At 35.2% G+C, this 15,270-nt stretch overlaps 1 protein-coding gene across 1 annotated transcript; it reads right to left on the reverse strand.

Moving 5' to 3' along the window:
* Positions 1–250: 250 nt before the first annotated feature.
* On the reverse strand, positions 251–14,718 carry LOC124542208 (zinc finger protein-like). Its single transcript, XM_047120155.1, has 10 exons — positions 14,310–14,718; positions 13,871–14,008; positions 12,389–12,925; positions 10,636–10,830; positions 9,767–9,879; positions 8,569–8,679; positions 5,486–5,689; positions 2,474–2,585; positions 1,529–1,639; positions 251–448 (listed from the first exon to the last, which is right to left on the reverse strand). Exons 1-10 carry the CDS (start codon positions 14,451–14,453, stop codon positions 257–259), a joined length of 1,857 nt encoding a protein of 618 aa, XP_046976111.1. The 5' UTR covers positions 14,454–14,718; the 3' UTR covers positions 251–256.
* Between the last annotated feature and the right edge of the window lie 552 nt (positions 14,719–15,270).

The raw sequence follows: 15,270 nt of genomic DNA on the forward strand, positions 1-15,270 counted from the left end.
CCATCAGGTGAGCCTCCTGCTCGTTTGCTACCTATGTCAAAAAAAAGACAACGCTTAAACAGCTGAACCAATTTAGATAAAATTTGATATGGAGATAGTTTTAGTCCCGGGGTAGGACAAATTATTCATTACTTTCTTTAATTAATCCCTGGAGGGGTAAAATGGGGGTGACGGTTTTACAATAGATAATATTCTATATATAATCTATATTCATAACTTTAAAATGTCGCCAGTTACAAAATAAAACAACTCAATTTCATGACACTTTATTATTCAAAACATTAATATCCTCAGTGTGTATAATCTGTCGTTTCGGGGCCACCTTGTGCACTCTGCGCTTGTGTGTGTACAGGCAGGCACTCTGCCTGAATGTGCGCCCACAGATATCACAAGACAGAGGCTTCTCACCGGTGTGTATTAATTCATGTTCTTGAAGGCACTTTTTGTCCTGGAAATAAATATATATGTGATATATTAAGATACTTTATTTATTTTTTGTATATATCACCTCCTTACTAGATGATTTATTACTACTTAATATAATATACAAGACAGCAGCTGTCATTGAAGGTAGCCCAATATAAGACATTTTGATTTTTGATATTTGACAATGCGAAAAATAAAGTATGCATTATTGTAATCAGTATATATTATGAGTTTAAAAATGGTTATTTATTGACGAATGTTAGTTGATTAATTTATTCAAAAATCCCAAAATGAAAAAGCATTTTTTCAAACGTTTGTCACGTGACACAAAACGCTCCTGATTGGCCGGGCTTATGATGAAGTCACTTGCTTGTTAACCTTGCTTGGCTACTATATGTACCACAGATTAAAATACAGGTAAGTGACGTCACCGACCCCATTGCAGCGCCATATTGCCTATTTAAATATGGATATGCTTATTTAAATATGGAATTTTTAATATGATATTTTTCGACAAACATGTATTAGAAATAAAAAGATCATCTTTTACTGGGTTCCTTAACCTCTACTAAATAGTATAAAATGGAATTTTAAAAACCAGTCAAATAGCCTATTAAAGAAATATGTATTTTTCATAGTAATCCCACATATTTATATAGGTTATATATGACAGAGGAGCTTGTCCTAGTTTGTTTTCAAAAGAGATGACGTCAGCATTGCTGACCAGTTGTACAACATTAGAAATCAACATTTTTTTGCATTGTACTAATTTTATTATTTTTATTCTGTATTTAATCCTAAGCTCTATAATTTTGTTTATGGTGTACAATAAAGTACATATTATTTTTCAAACTTAATCACCAAAACTGTGATATCCGAAAATTTCTGCCTCGATATTTTCTACCTCGCACAAATACTTTGTGGACTGTGTACCAGCTTTCAGATATGACATGGGAACCTTCAAGGAAAGACCGTACTCCTTTCTCAAAGGCCGGCAACGCATCTACAAGCCCCCTGGTGTTGCAGATGTCCATGGGCGGTAGTCACTTTCCATCACGTGAGCCTCCTGCTCGTATACCACCTGTAATAAAAAAAAACTCACCCGGAACGCCTTTCCACAGGTCTGACACAGTATCTTATCTCCTATCTTCTCTTTAAGGCCCTGGTGGGCTCGTCGGACGTGGCGGGTGACGCCACGACGCGTCGCCAGCGCCTGCGCAGTAAAGTTTCACTACTACAACGCACGCAATACATTTTTTTTTTTTTTTTATGAGACAACATCACATACATTACTCTGATCCCAATGTAAGTAGCTTAAGCACTTGTGTTATGGAAATCAGAAGTAACGACGGTACCACAAACACCCAGACCCAAGACAACGTAGAAAACTAATGGTAATCTACATCGACTCGGCCGGGAATCGAACCCGGGACCTCAGAGTGGCGTACCCATGAAAACCGGTGTACACACCACTCGACCATGGAGGTCGTCAAAACAATGCGAGCTCAGATGGCCGCAGGCCGCTTGGTTAGAACGCGGGCATCTTTACCGATGATTGCGGGTTCACACGCAAGCACCACTATATATATATGTGCTTAATTAGTGTTTATAATTCATCTCGTGTTCGGTGAAGGAAACATCGTGAGGAAACCTGCATGTGACAAATTTCATAGAAATTCTGCCACACGTGCATTCCACCAATCCGCATCGGAACAGCGTGATGGAATATGTTCCACCACGCTTTGTTAATTTACAGACTTACTTTATTTTTAAAGGGCAAGTGAGCGCTAACTACAGGCATAAGGGACATAGCATCTTAGTTCCCAAGATTTGTGACGCATTTTCAATGTAAAGAACAATGAGTATTTCATACAACGCCATTGTCTGTGGGCGATGGTGACACCTATATATTTATATAAGAAGAAAAAACAATCGCTCCATGAAACAGGCAATAAAACTATCTATTCAGTATTGCTATCTCTATCTCACATACGGGGTTAGAGAGGGATAGCATGATTATAATCCAACCAATAGGAATGTCAGGTACCTTATTGCATATTGGACATTTATGATGCGTCCTCTTCATGTGTATGTAATTTGTATGGTCGTTGAGCTCCGTTATCGTCCTGAAACCCTTTTCACACATCGTGCATTTATATCTGAAATAATAGAAAAAGTAAAGTAAAGTAACAGCCTGTACATTTCCCACTGCTGAGCTAAGGCCTCCTCTCCATTTGAGGAGAAGGTTTGGAACATATTCCACCACGCTGTTCCAATGCGGGTTGGTGGAATGCACATGTGGCAAAATTTCGATGAAATTAGACACATGCAGGTGTCCTCACGATGTTTTCAAAAAATCAAAATACTCATTATTGTACACCAGTAAATAAATTACATATACACGGTTTGATGAAAGATGTACAAGAGGCGGCCTGATCGCTAACACAGCGATCTCTTCCAGGCAACCTTAAGGTAGAGGAAAACAGATATAGAAAAAGGTAGGGGTGTACAGAGCAGATATAAACATAATAAATAAATACAGTGTAATATTAATATATTAAAAAAATAAATAAATAAAATAATGTACAGTACCTAATATCTAAAATGCATACATATATGTACCTATTTAATTAAATTCAAATTATAATATACAAAAATTAAATTAATGTCTCGCGAGAAAAAAAAAACAATAAAATAAGTAAATGTGGTGGAGTAATGGATGTTTTCCTTCACCGCTGAGCACGAGATGAATTATAAACACAAATTAAGCATATATATATAGTGGTGCTTGCCTGGGTTTGAACCCGAAAACATCGGTTAAGATGCACGCGTTCTTACCACTGGGCCATCTCAGCTCCAGCTAGAAAGATATTTATTAACAACAAAAACAACAACAACAACAGAGTTATGATAGCTAAAAGCACGAAGACAATATAAGTGAATGCTTAATCAGCGGAATGTAAGTCATTGTGTCATTCTATGCTCTGGGATCATATGTCTTGGGAAACGATTTTGTAAAAAGGGAACAACATTGGGCAAGGATTGGCGAACCAATGGCACGCGTGCCATTGACGACACGCGACACAATATTTGAGAGTCGAGATGGCCCAGTGGTAAGAACGCGCGCATCTTAACCGATGATTGCGGGTTCAAACCCAGGCAAGCACCGCTGATTCATGTGCTTAATTTGTCTTTATAATTCATCTCGTGCTCAGCGGTGAAGGAAAACATCGTGAGGAAACCTGCGTGTGACAAATTTCATAGAAATTCTGCCACACGTGTATTCCACCAACCCGCATTGGAACAGCGTGGTGGAATATGTTCCAAACCTTCTCCTCAAAGGGAGAGGAGGCCTTTAGCCCAGCAGTGGGAATTTACAGGCTGTTGTTGTTGTTGACACAATATTTTAGGCACATCTAACCTGCAGCAACAGAAGTCACACCAATTTTACAGTAATTTAATTTATGCGTGTAATAAAAAACATTCCAAAATGTACCAATTTTGTTTACTTTATTACCAATGACATTCTAATAAACAGATATGTTATACCCATACTAAACAACAGAAAAAAGTGTGCCGCGCCGGGGCCCGTTTATTTTACATTTCGTTACAAGTAAAAAGGATAGCTTGATAAAAGCAATAAGTAAAAGGGATAACAAGATGTTTTAATTACGCAAAACGTATTACTACGTAATTATGGTGTATTTATAACGTATTATTAAGTAAAACAACTAAAGGCAAACGTCCCAATTGGGACGTTTTCTAGTCTTCACCTTTTGCGCGTTAATAACATATATGTTTATTGGAACATTATTGTTTATTACATAAAGAGTTTTGACAGTATTTATTATTATTATTTTCGGAATAATGTAGAAGTTAAAATAATTTGGGTGCATGGCAATGATCCCATTACACATTTGTTTTAGAAAAAATGGCACATTGATGCATAAAGGTTAGCCTACCCTGGACTAGAGCATAAACCTCTTTTGTGTCGTGTCAATTTTAATTATAATTAAATATTTTAAAACTCAAATATTATATATATTTTAAAAAAGTCTGTCTTGCTCCCGTAAACTTATCTGCAGCCTGTAAATTTTTAAAAAGAGTTCAATTAAGTAGTCATAACAGGAGTGACGTCACTGAACGCTGTATTAGTGTTTTGAAATGCGTTCCGTTTCACGTTACTTTAATTCGTAATTATTGTTAAAAAAAACTAATTGATATCAAATGTAAACCTTGCAGTTGCAGTTATTTTAACATTTTAATAGCAAATTTTTCATAAATATTATATTTGCACGTTCCCTATACTGTTGGGTAATATTTCGGTGGTAAGGCTTACCACCGAGTAGTACACGCAGGGCCGGATTTAGGGAAGGGCAACCGGGGCAAATGCCCTGGGGCCTCCACAGAGGTGGGGGCCACAAAAGTTTTCAGTTAGTTAACAAATACCGAGATATATTCAAATTTTATTTTATTTTATTTTTTTATTTTTTTATGTTATAGGTTAGCGGACGAGCATATGGGCCACCTGATGGTAAGTGGTCACCATCACCCATAGACAATGACGCTGTGAGAAATATTAACTATTCCTTACATCGTCACTGCGCCACTAACCTTGGGAACTAAGATGTTATGTCCTTGTGCCTGTAGTTACACTGGCTCACTCACCCTTCAAACCGGAACACAACAATACTGAGTACTGTTGTTTGGCGGTAGAATAACTGATGAGTGGGTGGTACCTACCCAGACGGGCTCGCACAAAGCCCTACCACCAAGTAAATTATAATAATCTTACTTCTTAATATTTTAAAAGTTACCGATACCAATCAAGAAATACTTACTGATTCAAATTAATAGAAGCTTAAGCTAATCCATTAATCCATGATATAATCATTAGGATCTCCACGCTCCTGTTGGTCTAGGGCCTCCACTGCTTTGCGGCCCCGGGGCCTCCACTGCTTTGCGGCCCCAGGGCCTCCACTGCTTTTCGGCCCAGGGCCTCCACTGCTTTGCGGCCCCAGGGCATCCAGACCTTTAAATTAACTCTGAGTATACGTACTTGTGTACATCGTGCACGGCGTGAACGCTCGAATTCTTCAAGTGCTTCTCGTACGAGTCCAGGGATACGAAGCGCTTGTCGCACGCCACGCAGTCGAAAGGTTTCCTATCGCTGTGGATCCTCGCGTGGGTCTTCACGCGGTCAACGCGCACCATCTTCTCGCATATCGAACACTTCTCCCGAGGCAACGGGGGCGCGTGGACTCTGAAAGTCATATCGTAACGCTATTTATAGGAATCGAGTGGGCGCTTAACGCGTTACGTAACTAGTCATATCGTAACGCTATTTATATGAATCGAGATAGGTGCTTAAGGCGTTACGTAACTAAGCTGGAAAGTCATATCGTAACGCTATTTATATGAATCGAGATAGGCGCTTAACGCGTTACGTAACTAAGTGATTTACCGTTACGTAACGCGTTATGTAGAGCTGAGATAGAACAGTGGTTTGAACGCGTGCATCTTAACCGATGATTTCGGGTTCAAACCCAGACAAGCACCACTATATATATGTGCTTAATTTGTGTTTATAATTCATCTCGTGCTCGGCGGTGAAACCTGCATGTATCGAATTTCATCGAAATTCTGCCTCATGTGCTTTCCACCAACCCGCATTGGAACAGCGTGGTGGAATATGTTCCAAACCCTCTCCATAATGGAAGAGGAGGCCTTATCTCAGCAGTGGGAAATGTACAGGCTGTTACTTTACTTTACTTTTTCTATTATTTCAGATATAAATGCACGATGTGCGAAAAGGGCTTCAGGACGATAACGGAGCTAAACGACCATACAAATTACATACACATGAAGAGGACGCATCATAAATGTCCCATATGCAATAAGGTACCTGACATTCCTATTGGTTGGATTCATTCCCATGAGAAATAAATATTGATAATTTGGGATGGCGTACTCAATTCGGATGTGATCGGTTTTAAGAGTTTTGCCGATGCTACATCTAAGTTGTGTCGTACTATAATTTATCAATCATACAATTTGATTATTTAAAAATCTATATTCATATTATAAATTGGAACGTTCAAGACCAAACCAAAAAAGAGAATTTGATGAAATTTGACATAATTATAGGCTACATTTTGCCTAACACTTGACAACTAATAACCTAAAAAAAATCAGCAAAACCGTGGGCGACAACTAGTATTCAATTGGAAAAGAAATAGCCGGAAGGCGATCGTTTCATTCCCAAGTTAAACTCACTAATAATATATACAGGGTTATTGGTAACTCGACGTATATCCGTTAGGGGGTGATAGGGGTGACTATTTGCAATAATTTCAACCCCCATATGCGAAACCCAAAAGTGAACCATTTTCGAGTTATCACGTTTTTTATGATATATTATAGAACATAAAAAAGCGTGGAGTTAATACCTGTTGACTTCCAAGCAGGATATATTAATTTAAATAATTGTATTTAACTAACGTGACTTTGTATTTTTTAAATGTTAAAATAGAGTAACTACTGAGTTTCTTGCCGGTTCTTCTCGGTAGAATCTACTTTCCGAACCGGTGGTAGCTTCACTTAATTGTAAAATGACGATTCAAAAGTGCTTGTAAAGGCCTACTTGAATAAAGTTTATTTTGATTTTGATTTTTTCATAATTTATCAAAAATGCAACTGCAAATATGTATTTAAAAAAAGTATCATTTATTTTATTTTGTTTTTTAAAAATGATTAAACACTGGATATTTGTCAATATTTAAACAATAATGAGCGGTCTAAATTAAAAAAAATATTTAAAAAAAAATCAATGAAAATCAATTTTTTTCTTCTGTTTTATAAAAACGATTAAACATTGGATTTGTCATTTGTCAATTTTTAAATAACATTTATCTTGATCGTTTAAAAGAGCAAATCGTACACAAACGTTCTTAAAATATCATTCGGAAGGATAAATGATACAAAGTAAAAGAAACCTTAGTTTGTATAGAGGTAAGTCGAAATTCGCTTGATCGTATAAAAGTGCTTCCTAAAAATGTCATTTAGAACGATTACATACAAATTAAAATAAAACTTATTGCCCATATACGTAGGTCGAGTTTCGTTTGATCGTTCAAAAGTCCATTCTTAAAATGATGTCATTACAATATAACTAAAACAGACCTTATTTGTATAATCATAGGTTGAAATTCGCTTGATCGTTAATAAGCGCGTTCTTAAAATGTCATTTGCAACGATTACATACAAACTAAAATGAACCTTATTTTGTCTGTACATAAGTCGACTTTCATTTGTTCGTTTTAATGTACATAATTCAAAAGATGTCATTCGGAACTTTTGGAGATTCATACTGAAATAGAACTTATTTTGTATTGGCTAAGTCGAGTTTCATTAAAAGTAAACTAAAATGAACCTTATTTTGTACAGCGTAAGTCGAGCTTCGCTTGAACGCTTAAAAGATTGTTCTATAAAAGTCATTTGGATATAATAGAACTTATTACGTAAAGCCGTAAGTCGAAATTTGTTTGACAAAATGTAATATACGACCATTACATACAAACTAAAATGAACCTTATTTTGTACAGCGTAAGTCGAGCTTCGCTTGAACGCTTAAAAGATTGTTCTATAAAAGTCATTTGGATATAATAGAACTTATTACGTAAAGCCGTAAGTCGAAATTTGTTTGACAAAATGTAATATACGACCATTACATACAAACTAAAATGAACCTTATTTTGTAGAACGTAAGTCGAGTTTCGCTTGAACGCTTGAAAGTTTGTTCTTAAAAAGTCATTTGGACGGATTAGCGATACAAACTATAATAGAACTTATCACGTAAGTCGAAATTTGTTTGACAAAATGTCATTTACAACAATTACATACAAACTAAAATGAACCTTATTTCGTACAGACTTAGTCGAGTTTCGCTTGAACGCTTAAAAGTTTGTTCTTGGAGCCATTTGGACGGATTAGCGATACAAACTACAATAGAACTTATTACGTAAAGCCGTAAGTCGAAATTCGTTTGACAAAATGTCTTTACAACGGTTACATACAAACTAAAATGAACCTTATTTCGATGTACTAAGGTCAATTTTCGTTTGTCTCATTACAAATACTCACTGTTCGTGCTTGTTCAGCGTGTTCTTGAACGCGAACGTCTTCCCGCATGTCTTGCACTTGAATCCCTCCCTGTGGAACTTGAGTATGTGCTTGTATCGGAGATACTTGTTCCTGGAACAAAGAAAAGATCATTATAAGAGAAATAACATAGTCTCCTATAGTACGACACAACTTAGATGCAGCATCGGCAAAATTCGTAAAACCGATCACATCCGAATTAAGTACGCTATCCCAAATTATCAATATTTATTTCTCATGTGAATATGATCTTTACACAAACGTAATAACGTGTAATATCGTACGATCTAATATATTCGTCAATCCGACGCGTCGCTTTACACGCACTCGCTGTCTCGGGTCGAACTGACGCGGGAATCTATAGCGACGAATAGCGTCGAGTGGCGCGATAGGGAGCTGTTTCTGTTGGTTGTGAATCGGCAGTAATTGATACTCCTATTCATATTTATATCGTAATTGTTATAGTGTTGCCGACGTGTCGACCACCTTATGGTAAGTAGGCACCATCAACCAAAGACAGCGCTGCACTATTGCGTTACAGCTGTCATGGTACTTGTGCCTGAAATCACTCCGGTGCCATGGCATTGACCTTTCAAAACGAAGCGACCAGCTTTTGTGTACCAGCCCGGTAGTCTACCCAAGACCAGGCAGGTAGAATTTACTACTAGGTGCCTGTAGCTACAATGTGCTATTAGAAGACGGATCATATTATTTTATGGAGTAATTTCTTCAGGAGTAAACTTCTCCTCAGAATCTAAATTCTGAACCGGTGTTAGCTTTGCCTTAATTGAAATAACTTCTCTGAAGTGCAATTATCTTCTTATGATAGACTTTACTTTGTGGTCACTCAATAGACATTGGCTAATCTATACATATAATAAAAATGGAGTGTCTGTTTGTAATGTTAAAACAGCCCTTTGTACTCAATGCATATGTATGTACACGGTACATATACCAAGATAATATTTTTTACAATTTTTGTCTGTCTGTCTGTTTGTTCCGGCTAATCTCTGAAACCTTTGGACCGATTTTGACGGTACTTTCGCTGTCAGATACCTGATATAATAGGGAGTAACTTAGGCTACAATATATATATATTTTGTTAAATTCAAACGCGTACAGGGTCGCGGGTACATCTAGTATTCCATATAAAAATTAATATAATCACAAAAATACTTACTCGAAATATTTATTGCACTCGTAGCACAGATAACCAAACGGTGTTTTGACTTCCAGCTTTTCGGTCCTTCGTGTTTTCAGAGCCGGATTCGTTTGCACTGCTCTCCTTTTAACCTGAAAATTTATTACATTCCAAATTCAAATTTCTTCCAGTTAAAATACAATTTAAATATACTACAAGAATCAGTAGTGGACATTTAAAAATAAAAAAAAAAAACAATCTACCGACAAAACACGCTTATTTTATGTTTTATCAAAATAAAGAATTCAACAATAACTTTTATTAAACTAACTAACAATTAGCGAAATACTAATTATCTAACGCGCCGACAGCATGACGACCGTCTAGCGCGAGATGATAAGTGACCCCTAGTCTTGGAATCGCACACCTTATATAGTCTGTAGCAGGTAGGATGGTGTGGTAGGGATGACACTCCTTACGATACTATATCTATAACTCTCTTAGTGTTGCCAATCAATATTGAGCCGAGATGGCCCAGTGGTTAGAACATGTGCATCTTAACCGATGATTGCGAGTTCAAACCCAGGCACCACAGAATTTTCATGTGCTTAATATGTTTTTAATTCAACTCTGTTCTGCGGTAAAGGAAAACATCGTGAGCAAACCTGCATGTGTCTAATTTCATATAAATTCTGCCACATGTGCATTCCACCAACTCGCATTGGAACAGCGTGGTGGAATATGTTCCGAACCTTCTCCTTAAAGGGAGGCTGGCTGTTGTTGTTGGCAATTAATAAATTACAATAACATATCTGGTGTCTTTAATTTAACTATGTAAATTGAAAATTCGAAAAGTCCTCACAAAAATCGACTTATTTAAACTATCATAATCAAAATTCCATAATTACCCTTTGCCATATCCTTGAGACTATGTTGCTGGTGCCGTGGACTGTCTTCAAGTGTTTCAATATGTCCAAAACATTGGCCGTGGTGTGCTCACAGAAGTTACACCTGTACCTCGTGTAGTGCTCTTTCCTGTGCTCAGCGAGCCACCAGTACTTTATGTAAACGAGGCATATGTCACATTGTATGTACCTCGGCTTCTGAAATTAAAAAACAAAATACAATTAAATTTACTTGGTGATAGGGCTTTGTGTAAACCCGTCCGGGTAGGTAACACCCACTCATCAGTTATTCTACAGCCAAATAACAGTACTAAGTGTTGTTGTGTTCCGGTTTGAAGGTTGAGCCAGTGTAATTACAGGCACAAGGGACATAACATCTTAGTCCCCAAGGTTGGTGGCGCAATGACGATGTAAGGAATAGTTAATATATCTTACAGCGTCATTGTCTATGGGTGATGGTGACCACTTACCATCAGGTGGCCCATATGCTCGTCCGTCAACCTATAGCATAAAAAAAGAGAACGACCCAAGAAACGATGGATGGATTGTGTGAAAGATGAGATTTGATGAGAGATGATGACATTGGTTAGAAATAATTTTACCAGTGAGATGACGTCTGACAGAAGTATGGAAGGAGAAGAGATGCTGCGCCGACCACAAATAAAATTGGGATAAAGGCAGGAGGATGATGATGAATATGTTGTAAGCTATTTAAATAATAATAATATGTATTTTACGTAAATATGATTATGATTTGACTATTTTTTTAAATGTGAAAATATGAGCAAGGCGGGTAGTCAAATAAATTGTAAATGTAAGAAGGGTAATAGCTTTTAAAAGCACTGGGTGAATAGATTCACTCTCAGTTCGTTTGGGGTTTTGATGGCGAAAGTAATTTAAGGTAAGATCATTGTACTAATTGTAATGTTCATTGTATTAAGTTAAAAATGTGTTAATGTTTAAAATGTGTTGTGTAAAATAAATATACTATGTTATGTGTATGTTCTGTTTTATTTTAGTATAAAATATTAGTAAAACGTTTACAATGTGTAGCTATAATATAATGATATAAAATGTATCAATATTATTTCATTTTAAACCGACTTCTAAATAAATTGACTTGTCTATGGGTTGTGGTGACCACTAACCATCATGTCACATTTGCTCCGTCAACATATGCCATAAAAATAAAACTAGACCAAAATAGGCTATTTGACAATGCGAAAAATAAATTGTGAATTATTGTAATCAGTGTATATCATGAATTTAAAAATGGTTATTTACTAACGAAAGTTGAAAATAATACGTCATTTATTCAAAAATCCATAAATAAAAATGCATTTTTTCAAACGTTTGTCACGTGACACAAAACGCACCTGATTGGCCGGGCTTAGGATGAAGGCACTCTACTGTACCACAGATTAAAATACAAGAAAGTGACGTCACCGACCACATTGCAGCGCCATATTGTCCAAGTAGCGTTTTTGCGCGCTAATTTAATAAAATTCCATATTTAGGAATTTTTATTATGATGTTTTTCGCTAAATATGTACTAGAAATAAAGAAATCAACTTTTACTGGGTTCCTTAGCCTCTACTAAATAATATAAAATGGATTTTAAAAACCAGTCAAATAGCCTACAAACTATTGTTGTTTGGTGGTAGAACAAATGAGGAATGGATGGTACCTACCCAGACAGTCTTACTCAAAGTACCTTGAACTAAGATTGATGACTATAAACTTTGTCCCAACCTACCTGCACATGCAGCTCCAAATTATGTTTCTCCAATTCATTATAATCCTTAAAACCTTCGACACAAGATTCACATTTATTCGACGCATTCACATAGCTCCCCAAAACCTTCATAGCCTCCCGAGATTCCAACATTTCTTTTTCAGACATTTCTATCGTCGAATAATTAACTTCTTCATCCGAACTGTCAACCTCCTTGGAAATCAACTTTTTCCTTTTTCTAATCAGCCTATCTTTCTTATCTGTATTTTCCTTTTTTAAATTCGATTTTACATTCTTCAAAAGAGGTTTTATTTCTATTTTTAGTTGGCTATCTGTAACTCTTGTTTCATCTATGTTAGCTGTTTTTTCTATCACATTTGTTTCTAATATAGGTATTTCTAGTAGAGGAATTTCATTGTCATATTCAGTCTTTATCTGATCGATATCTGGTCCGCAATCAATGAAATTGTATAGAATATCATTGTTTGATACAATTGTATCGTTGTACATGTTTTGGTGATGCTGTGATAATTTTGATAGAGTATTGTGCATTTTTATCTGAAAATATATATGTTTATACTAGCAACTTCGCACAGATGTAATAATACTGATACTAAATATACTACAGAATTTGTTTATTAATGATATCACATTACAAACTTCTAAAATTGTTAGCGTTTCTTTATTATATTATCCATTTATATACAAAAACCTTCCTCTAAAATCACTATCTTTTAAAAAAAACACATCAAAATCCGTTGTGTAGTTTTAAAGATTTAAGCATACATAGCGACTCTGTTTTATGCTATGCAGTGATGATGATGAAGTATTATTAGATTAGCGGACAACAATCTAAGACCACAAGCATTGTTTTAGGTCTTATCGAAGCTATCGTTGGAGGTGATGAATGACTATAGCATTTGTCCATCAATTCATCATTCAAATCAAAGCACACTTTTATATTGAATTTGATTTAATTTTGTATTTTGGGAAGTCAAATCAAAGTAGAAATAAGCAGTAATGTGTAATTGTTTTGTATTATAAATAATAATATACATTAATTATAAATTCTTAGTAGAGCACAATATAGCTGAGTTATGATCAATTTGCATGTAATATGTTAATAAAAGGTTTGTTGAACTTTATTTCAACCTATTGGAATAGGCTATATAGTATAGTACAGGTTACAACAACAGCCTGTTAATTCCCACTGCTGGGCTAAAGGCCTCCTTTCCCTTTGAGGAGAAGGTGTGGAACATATTCCACCACGCTGTTCCAATATGGGTTGGTGGAATACACATGTAGTGAGGCAGAATTTCTACGAAATTTGTCACATGCAGGTTTCATCACAATGTTTTCCTTCATTGCTGAGCATGAGATGAAATATAAAGACAAATTAAGCACATGAATCAGCGGTGCTTGCCTGGGTTTGAAGATGCACGCGTTCTAACCACTGGGCCATCTCGAATTAAATATCCTTAAATTATATAAGATTTTAATTACATCACATTTCCCATCAGATATGCTGGTCAGTTGTTTTTGAGCGACGCAGGCCTGATCCCTGAACTTGCAGAATCTATGCATCAGAGCGCGGCACTCCCAGCAGACGTACAGACTAACAGCTTCCTTTTCGAACATTGCCTGATAATTTTAAACTAGCATTAAAAAAGTTCTGATAATTTTTGTTTATAATTTAAAGTAGAAATTCATGATTTTTTTTTTAGTTTTTATTTGTGTCGAGGTTCTATAGATTATTATTGCATTAATTATTTTTTAATTCATTTTCGAACTCTAAGGGAACATTAGTATTATTTAATAAATAATAAATATCAAAATCGCGACGATATTTAACAAATTTATATCATTAATAACTACTACAGATAATTTATATAAAAAACAAATGTAATAAGAGTTTTTTTTTTAATTTTGTTGTGAAATGTACCTGATAAGCTTCCGAGTCGTGAGAAAGTAGAAAAAACAAACAATTGATACCATTTTCGACTCGACAGAGTTGTGTTAATTTCCTATCGACACTTAAACATGTACAACAAATGCTTTGTATCACGGCTTCATTGTTATCATCCATTGTTTTTTAAATATTTATATCAACTTATCATTAGATACACTTTATTTACGATTTCAATTGTTGTCATCACAATAGTGACGTACATAACTAGAAACTACAATATACGTTTTAGGGATGTATGTGTGCTGTTATCGAAATAAATAGCTTAAAAATCGATTTTAAGGTGATCAATATTGATTCTTCAACGAAAAATATTGGTTTGATAAAAATGTCGAATGATATTATCGTGTCATCGTATTATTACATAAAAAAAAAATATTTTATACACGTTACTAGGATCTATACGTACGCACTGCTGCCGATCCCGAAAAATAAAAATAAAATCTAAGTTGCTGTAACTAAAATCTAAATCTCCCTTTCATCTAACGAGCATGTTTTATATGTGGTAAGCCGTTGAAAATATTGATTATAATTTTCTACTTAGTATAATACAATAATTAGAGAGTGGTTAATTAAGCCATTAAAATAATATGCAGTCGTTGTAAAATTGTAAACTAAATTATTTTTAAATATCTTTTTTTTATAAACTACATAATATTATGTTTTAACTAATTGAACAATATATACAACAAATAACAATAATCAGATACATATTATGTAGATTTGAAAGTAAAATTCAATAGTTATTTGTATAATTCAAATTTTAGTTTTTAAAAGATACGTAATGTTTTGACAAGTTATAAATAACAAATTCATTGCTATGAAGTCCTACATTCTGTAAAAGTCAAATTATAATGGCATTGAATCATAGTATTTAAGAGTTAAATATTATTAGTGTCTGAAATCTACAGACGGATAAAGCAAATCGATTACCGCT

The sequence above is a fragment of the Vanessa cardui genome, chromosome 30 (assembly GCF_905220365.1).
Source record: "Vanessa cardui chromosome 30, ilVanCard2.1, whole genome shotgun sequence".
Taxonomy (NCBI): domain Eukaryota; kingdom Metazoa; phylum Arthropoda; class Insecta; order Lepidoptera; family Nymphalidae; genus Vanessa; species Vanessa cardui.